Source organism: Haliaeetus albicilla, chromosome 7 (genome assembly GCF_947461875.1).
Source record: "Haliaeetus albicilla chromosome 7, bHalAlb1.1, whole genome shotgun sequence".
NCBI classification, from domain to species: Eukaryota; Metazoa; Chordata; class Aves; order Accipitriformes; family Accipitridae; genus Haliaeetus; species Haliaeetus albicilla.
The window spans coordinates 17,349,838-17,358,866 of NC_091489.1; the positions used below are offsets into that span (position 1 = coordinate 17,349,838).

Below are 9,029 nucleotides of genomic sequence, written 5' to 3' on the forward strand. Positions count from 1 at the left end.
CTACTTTAAGTGCTCTGAGTCACTGTGGCAAAACAAATACCACCTTTTTAGGTGTGGCAACTGCCAAGTCAGTTCTTAATGTATAAATTGGCCCCAGGGGTGGAATTTACTACAGCAAGTAGTTTATATAAGGCTGAAAATAGGTATATCTCAGATAGCCAGACAGCTCTATAGCAAGTTTAAAAAAACAACCAACAACTTTCATGCAATACAGTAGTTGTGGTTTTATGTGCACCGAAGTTGGAAGATGAGTTTATGAATCCCAGGGCTGTTTTAACTGACCTGTATTGAATATATACAGAATTTTATCTGATCTTAACTCTAGTACATTAGTATACATTGTGCAGTGTGACTGAGCTACAGTTTCCGGGGGAGCCGTAACTTTGAATTTGCCATAGATCATATATTCAAAAATCACCCATTTAATTCACATTTTTTGCTTCAGAGCTCTCAGTGTGGTTTGAACTGTGGAACAAACTCCCACAGGAACTAAGGACCGCTGCAAACCTTACCACCTTCCCCTCAAACTGCAACATGTCTTTTTTTGTTCTGCCATCTTAAACATAAATACATACAAGCTTGTATGATTTAAAAACAACTTGGCTCCCCCCAAGGTAAAACAGCTTACCTCACACAACATTCCCCACTTGAGAGGGTGAGAAAGAAAGAGGGGAAAAAACATAGGTGGCAGCTGTTAGTTACATTGCTTAATTCATTACTGATCAGCAGGGTAAGAACCTGCATAAACTAGAACAGAATGTTTGCATGAGACCATTTCCTGTAATAATCTCACAGTAAATTAAATGTGTTTAGGATGATTTGGGAAGAGGGATGGTTGCCCAAACAGGACCATGTTTTCCTGGGAATTACAGAGAGTAGCAAATACAGCAGAATGTGTTCTCCTACTAATAAATTTACTGTGTGTAGCCCAGGCCTTATCATAAGATTCAGTGTTTCAGACATGCGTGCTTGCAGCCTATCTTGTTATTTTAAGAGTTTATTCAGTGCTTGTCTCTTGAAAAGATTCACTGAGTGGTTTTGAATTTTTTTAAGATTTTTCTTCTTAGTAGAGTAAGCATAAAAAAGAAGCAAAAATATTTTAGTTGGTGAGGACCGTTGCCTTTTCATGCATGTCTGAAATGACCAGTGGAATTTAATCTGACAGATAGGAAAGGAAAGTGAAAGGGAGAAAATGAGAGCAAGCATGAGAAAATTTAGCCCAAGGGTAAGTTTCCTTTTAGTATTAAGTTATAAGTGCAGCAAAACAGAGGCTTGAAAAGAAAGCACTGGATCAAGCTGAACCACAGCACTGCATGCCTGACTCTGGAATCGGCATGGTCCCTCTAGAACTAAGCGCCTTCAGCTTCTTAAATGAGCTTTCAGCCAATATATTTGTATTGTGCATGGAGTAAAAGTGACACATCTTCTTTTCCAAAATTTTTTTTCAGAACTACAAGAGACACATGGATGGCATGTATGGGCCTCCAGCGAAACGCCATGAAGGGGATATGTATAACATGCAGTATGGCAACCAGCAACAGGAAATGTATAACCAGTACAGCAACGCTTACACGGGGCCTGACAGGAGGCCCATGCAGGGACAGTATCCATATCCGTATAACAGGGAAAGGATGCAGGGCCCAGGACAAATGCAGCAGCATGGAATACCTCCCCAGATGATTGGTGGCCCCATGCAGTCATCCTCCTCCAGCGAAGGTCCTCAGCAGAACATGTGGCCAACACGAAACGATATGCCTTATCCTTACCAGAATAGGCAAGGTCCAGGAGGCCCTGCACAGGCCCCACCGTATCCAGGGATGAATCGCACTGATGATATGATGGTACCTGACCAGAGGATAAACCATGAGAGTCAGTGGCCTTCTCATGTCAACCAACGTCAGCCTTCTTATATGTCATCCTCAGCCTCCATGCAGCCTATCACTAGACCTCCTCAGTCATCCTACCAGACGCCACCCTCTATGCCAAACCACATCTCTAGAGCTCCAAGTCCAGCATCCTTCCAGCGCTCTTTGGAAAACCGTATGTCTCCAAGCAAGTCTCCTTTCTTACCCTCCATGAAGATGCAAAAGGTTATACCCACAGTTCCAGTGTCACAGGTCACAGGACCTCCACCCCAACCACCACCGATTAGGCGAGAAATTACCTTCCCCCCAGGCTCTGTAGAAGCATCCCAACCAGTCTTAAAACCAAGACGAAAGATTACCTCAAAAGATATTGGTAAGCATCAAAACAAAGGTCAAGTAGTGAAATAGGTTGGGAGAAAGGGACTTCAAGTTTGATTTTCTTTTACATGTTAAGACTGTTTTGACAAAGCGTTAACTTTGGTAACTATAATGTGATTGTCTTCAATAAAAGTGTAATAACATATGCATCAGTGAGGATGATAGGTAAAACTCATCCCAGACAATCTGACATGAAATGAAAGCCGCATTTTATATGGAGACCTGAGGTCTCCAGGAATGCATTAAAAATGAAGCTTGCCTCAGATTTCCAAATGATATGTGTTAAAAGGTCCTTCAGAATGCCTGTTAAATCACCAATACAACATTTAGCTGAGCAAAGCTTGCTGTGTTCTTGTTCCATGGAAACTCATGCTGTTCTGCTGTGTAGTTACAATCTCTGCCTCCCTTGAATGGCCCATTTATTCATTCCATATTACTTGTCATGTTTGTTTCTCCCCGCTATGCTTTCCCAAGTATCATCTTATCTTGAATTCCTGTTACATTTCATACATTCAAGTTCTCATACTTCAAGTTCCCACACTCCTGACAGAGTATTCTACCTTTATTTACTGATGATTTCGTTTACTCAAATTCTCTAAGTTTGTACGATTATTTCGGCTTCAGCAAAATCAGGAAGAATGGCTCTGTTAAGATATTCTCCAATATTAAGGCTGAGCAGCAGTTACAGAAAAACTCAGCAGGACTAAGTGGCGAAAGCAGGGTCTTAACCAGTGTTTCAGTAACTATTTCATTTCAATTCTGCATCCTCAGAATATCAGAGTTTAATCTTTCAGAACTCATTAATGGTATCCAAGGATGCACTAATACTGTTTTATTTCTCCTCCTTTCTTTCTCCAGTAACTCCTGAGGCCTGGAGAGTGATGATGTCTCTTAAATCTGGTCTTTTGGCTGAAAGTACCTGGGCGCTAGACACTATTAATATTCTTCTGTATGATGACAGCACTGTTGCTACTTTCAACCTCTCTCAGGTAGGTGGGAAAGCAGTACACTTCTCAACTTTCCAAGGAAAGAAAACTGAAATAAGATACCTACAAAAATGCTGAAGTCCTTTAAAATTGATTATAATTAACATAAATTTTAATATTGCAAAACCTCCCTTTTTTAAGATTGGTAACATTGAGCAACAAGAGATAGCTTTAGGTCGAATAGGGGAAATAACAAGCCTGAAAGACGGGTATCTCTTGTAGAAAGGAGCATGTAGGAATATAAGAATTCTAGCACGGACAGAAGACTAATGTGTAAATTCACACTCATGATAGTACAACAACAATCCCAGAAAACAGCAATATGTTAGTAGTCTTGCTTAACTCATGTTTCCATAAAAGGCTTTGCTAAACAATACTAAATTGATTTGAAGCTCTATTCTGGTGTCTGCTTGTCTTATTCAGTAGTTCCATACCAGGCTATGGGATTTTTTTTAACTGCTTATTTTCTGTTTGGTTTCTTCTTCCAGAAAATTAAATAAATAAAATAAATTAGAGGGTAGCTTTACATTAAATATAAGGAAGAAGTTTTTTACTGTGAGGGTGGTGAGGCACTGGAACACGTTGCCCAGGGAGGCTGTGGATGCCCTATCCCTGGCAGTATTCAAGGCCAGGCTGGATGGGGCTTTGAGCAACCTGGTCTAGTGGAAAGTGTCCCTGCCCATGGCAGAGGGGTTGGAACTAGATGATCTTTAAGGTCCCTTCCAACCCAAACCATCCTATGATTCTATGACCATTCTATAAATTAAGTTTGCAGAGAAATACCAGGTTGACAATTTAAAGGCTAAAACACACTGTCTGTCTACAGGATGCAAGTAACACGGGATTTAACAGTGTGTGCTTTTGCCTCTCTACCTCCCAGCATTTTTCAGCCCTGTTCTAATCATTGGCCTGTTAGGTGGTAGTAATAAATGGCATGCTGATAATGCACATCATCTAAAATTTGTACAAATTAAATATTCAGTTTCTCTGCTCCATTCATTCCTTGGTTACTAATAGTGTAACTCATCATTTTTTAAATATAATGACCTTTTTTTTAAAATACAGACACAAATGGTACATTTCATCCCACCTAACTTTAGAACTAGTGATATCTATAGCATGATTCATCTCATCCTGAAGTAGAGATCTAAAATAGGTCAGATGAATCATACCCTAGAAATGGCCTGTAAAAGACCATTGATTATAAAAGGAATCTAGACAGTTAGGTTAGGTGTGTAACTGTTGTGGGTGTTTGAAGTTAAGTGAGGTGAATCTCCTCCAAATTCTATTAGAAATTGCATTAATGCGCCCTGTGCAAGTTGCACTGAATACCAGGCGTATTTAAAATATGTGGGGTTCTTTGTTACTTTTGCCTTGGACTCTATTTCCAGTGGCAGTCAGGACTCCGTATGATGACTTTATAATTCCTGCAGTTCATAAGCATCAGTTTGTTCTTAATTCTTCGAGGGTTTGGCAATCATAAGAGAATACAGAATGGACAAAAGGATACATTTTGCTGAAAACCTATTAGCCCACAATTAAAAAAAAAAAACATTAAAAGCGAGACAATCAAGCTGAATACATCATAACAGCAAAGACTTTTTAATAATACAGCCACTGAGGGCAAATTAATACCAAGTCCAACTACTGCCTTTCCATAAGAAAGCGATTACAAGTTAATTAAGAGGATTAAACCTAAATGAAAACTGTTTCTGAAGGGTGACTTATAGCACCAGGCTCCAATAACAATTTTTAAATATTGCCAGGCAAAAATGCAACTATTCCAATAGAGATGGGGTATTAATCTAGGATGTCAGTACCTAGACCCGAACTACAGATTCCTACAGGACAGTTGGGTTTAGAGACTGAGAGACAAAGGAGGAGAGGAAGAATTGTAAACTTTAGGCATCTAATAAAAGTACTAATCAGAAAAACTGAATTAGAAACTTCAGTACTCTGTACAGAAAACGAAGGATACTAGACACTTCCAAGGGGATAGAACAGCTAGGCTAGCTATCTACTGTAGCTTAAAGGAGACATATGAATAAAGTTCTGTACTTCTCATAGCTGTTACAGTTTAAGCAAATGGAGCTGTGATAGTTTGACATTATATCCTGTTTGGACAGACGCTAGAAGAATTTCCTTTGATTAATTTGTGCCATGCAGGGTCTAGCCACAAGTCCACAGCAGGAGAAGGGAAATATTCACAGATGTATACTTCAGTGTTCCTAATAAAATTCCATGCAGACAAAAATATTTATCTGATTTTTATGTTCTTTCTTCTCCCCTCAGTTGTCTGGATTTCTTGAGCTTTTAGTAGAATATTTTAGAAAATGCCTGATTGACATTTTTGGAATCCTTATGGAATATGAAGTGGGAGATCCAGGCCACAAAGCACTTGATCACAAAGCAGCCAAGAAAGATGATAGCCAGTCCTTGGCAGAGGATACTGGAAAAGAGGAGAACGACGAATGTATTGACTATTTTGATGAAGAGGAGGAGGAGGGGGAGGATGAAAAGGTAGAAGGAGAAGAAAAGAGCATTGTTTTTTCCACTCCTGGTGCCATTGCTGATCCAAGTGAGAGGCCAAAACAAGCCAGTAAATTTGACAAGCTGCCAATAAAGATTGTAAAGAAAAATAATCTATTTGTTGTTGACCGATCTGACAAACTTGGACGTGTTCAGGAATTTGATAGTGGACTTCTCCACTGGCAGCTTGGTGGTGGTGACACAACTGAGCATATCCAGACTCACTTTGAAAGCAAGATGGAGATTCCTCCACGCAGGAAAGCCCCTCCTCCCTTGAACTCTCCAAGCAAAAAGAAGGACCTCGAGGGGAAAGGGGAATCTGAGGAACAACAAGAAAAAAGTATAACAGCAACCATTGATGATGTCCTCTCAGCTCGGCCAGGAGCATTGCCTGAAGACTCAAACTCTGGTTCCCAAACAGAGAGCAGTAAATTTCCCTTTGGGATCCATCAAGCCAAAAGCCACCGGAATATTAAACTGCTAGAGGATGAGCCAAGGAGCCGAGATGAGACTCCTCTATGCACCATAACTCACTGGCAAGACTCCTTGGCCAAACGCTGCATCTGTGTGTCAAATATCGTCCGTAGCTTGTCTTTTGTGCCTGGCAATGACACCGAAATGTCCAAACATCCAGGCTTGGTGCTGATCCTGGGAAAGTTGATCCTTCTTCACCATGAGCATCCAGAAAGAAAGCGAGCACCGCAGACTTACGAGAAAGAGGAAGAGGAGGACAAAGGGGTGGCCTGCAGCAAGGATGAGTGGTGGTGGGACTGCCTCGAGGTCTTGAGGGATAATACATTGGTCACATTAGCCAACATTTCTGGGCAGCTAGACTTGTCTGCTTACACAGAAAGCATCTGTTTGCCAATTTTGGATGGCTTGCTGCACTGGATGGTGTGCCCGTCTGCAGAGGCACAGGATCCTTTTCCAACCGTGGGGCCCAATTCAGTTCTTTCGCCTCAGAGACTTGTGCTGGAGACCCTGTGTAAGCTCAGTATCCAGGACAATAATGTGGACCTTATCTTGGCCACCCCCCCATTCAGTCGTCAGGAGAAACTCTACGCTACTTTAGTTAGGTACGTTGGGGACCGCAAAAACCCGGTCTGCCGAGAAATGTCCATGGCGCTCTTATCGAACCTTGCCCAGGGGGACACATTAGCAGCAAGGGCAATAGCTGTGCAGAAGGGAAGCATCGGAAACTTGATAAGCTTCCTGGAGGATGGGGTCACTATGGCCCAGTACCAGCAGAGCCAGCATAACCTCATGCACATGCAGCCTCCACCTCTGGAGCCACCTAGCGTAGACATGATGTGCAGGGCAGCCAAGGCCTTGCTGGCCATGGCTAGAGTGGACGAGAACCGCTCAGAGTTCCTTTTGCACGAGGGTCGTTTGCTGGATATCTCAATATCTGCTGTCCTGAACTCTCTGGTTGCATCTGTCATCTGTGATGTACTTTTTCAGATTGGGCAGTTATGACATAAGTGAGAAGCCAAGCATGTGTGAGTGGAGATTAGAGGGTCACATATAACTGGCTGTTTTCTGTTCTTGTTTATCCAACGTAGGAAGAAGGAAAAAAAAAAAAAGAATCTTTGCTCCTCTGCCCCATTCACTATTTACCAATTGGGAATTAAAGAAATTATTAATTTGAACAGTTATGAAATTAATATTTGCTGTCTATGTGTATAAGTACATCTTTTTATTTTATTTTTTTTAACCAAAGTTGCTGTCTAGTACATTCAAAGGTCACACTTTTTTTTTTTTTTTTCCATAGATTATCCTTTTCAATGTTCTTTTCCATGTTTGTATTGCATATTTTTTGGGAAGCGAACTAGTGACTTTTTAAAAAAAATGTTATGGCAAACCATTGTATGACGGAAAAAAAATCTCACCACTTTGAAACAAAAAGGTGAAAAATAACCAACATACCAAGTTCCTGTGTGTTTTATTTTTTCAAATAAGGAAAAAATAAAAAAAAAACTTGTATACCATCACCCAAAGCTCTGTGCAATAGAAGATTCTAGTGATGTAGGTGTAGGGGATCAAGGAGGGTGTCAGTCAGTAGTCAAAATACAAAACGATACTGGTTTCTCCTCAGGAGAAATGGTTACATTAGGCTAGGAGCAAAACAAAACAAAAAAAGTCAAGTTAAAAGATTTTTAAACAAAACCTGATAATAAACATCAATTGCTTCCTCACCAGAACTGTCTTGTCTACATCTGTTTTTTTTTTGACCTTCCACAGTGACAGTTCTTCACAATTCCTTTAATCATTTTTTAAAATATTTTTTTATTGCCTAAGGGCCGTGATGTATATAGAAGTTGTACATTAAACATACCCTCATTTTTTTTTTTTTTAGTACAAAGTTTTTAGTTTCTTTTTCATGATGTGGTATCTACAAAGTGATAGTAGAATTATTTTTTCTTTCATTTGGGCCATATCTCCAAAAAATAATAAAAAAAAAAAGAAAAAAGAGAAAACCCAACACAGAAAACCAACAACTGAGGGTAATGTACAAGTTTCTGTATGTATAAAGTCATGCTCTATTTCGGGAGAGCAGCCGATCACAATTTGCTTTATAAATCAAGGTGTGGAAATGGTTACGTATGGATTGATTTAAGAAAATGGTTACCAGTCTACAGACAAAAAAATATATACAGGAAAAAAAAAAAAAGGAAGAAACACAACTTCAAAGATTTTTCAGTGACAAGAATCTGCATTTGTATTTCAAGATAATGTAGTTAAAAAAGAAAAAACTTGATGTAAATTCCTCCTTTTCCTCTGGCTTAATGAATTTCATTTATTCAGTATAAAATCTTTATATGTTCCACATGTTAAGAATAAATGTACATTAAATCTTGTTAAGCACTGTGATGGGTGTTCTTGAATAATGTTCTAGTTGCAGTGTGGGATATCGGAAAGCAAACTAATTACAAGAAAGAGCAATAATGATTATTCTCTTTCCCCTACTTTATTATTATGACCTTCAAAAATATTACGCTATTGTATTGCAGCAACTTGCTCTCCTTTTAGAAAAGCGTTCCTCACACCAGAGAAGTGTTTTTCATTATTATTTATAAAACCACGGAGCCTCAAAGGGGAAGACATGGCTGGCAAATGATAGTTCTGACTGTGCAGGTATCCAGTCTCCATGCTGTGTTTGGGGGACTGAAGATGGATGTTAGAAGTGACAAAAGTTTTTGTTAAAGCAATAACCAACTTGAAGAAATTGATCTGTATTGACTACCTGTAATTCTCTCTGTTGGTTAAAGGT

The 9,029-nt window shown here is 39.7% G+C and overlaps 1 protein-coding gene across 10 annotated transcripts in view; it reads left to right on the forward strand.

Annotated features, from left to right (window-relative positions):
• Positions 1-8,629, forward strand: part of ARID1B (AT-rich interaction domain 1B) — a 337,909-nt gene extending 329,280 nt beyond the window's left edge. For all 10 annotated transcript variants that reach the window (XM_069787075.1, XM_069787078.1, XM_069787072.1 and 7 more), the window contains 3 exons: positions 1,449-2,238; positions 3,102-3,232; positions 5,522-8,629. In XM_069787075.1, the coding sequence (XP_069643176.1) occupies positions 1,449-2,238; positions 3,102-3,232; positions 5,522-7,234 (2,634 nt within the window). In that variant the 3' untranslated portion in view covers positions 7,235-8,629. The remainder of the gene's footprint in view (positions 1-1,448; positions 2,239-3,101; positions 3,233-5,521) is intronic.
• The last annotated feature ends 400 nt before the right edge of the window (positions 8,630-9,029 follow it).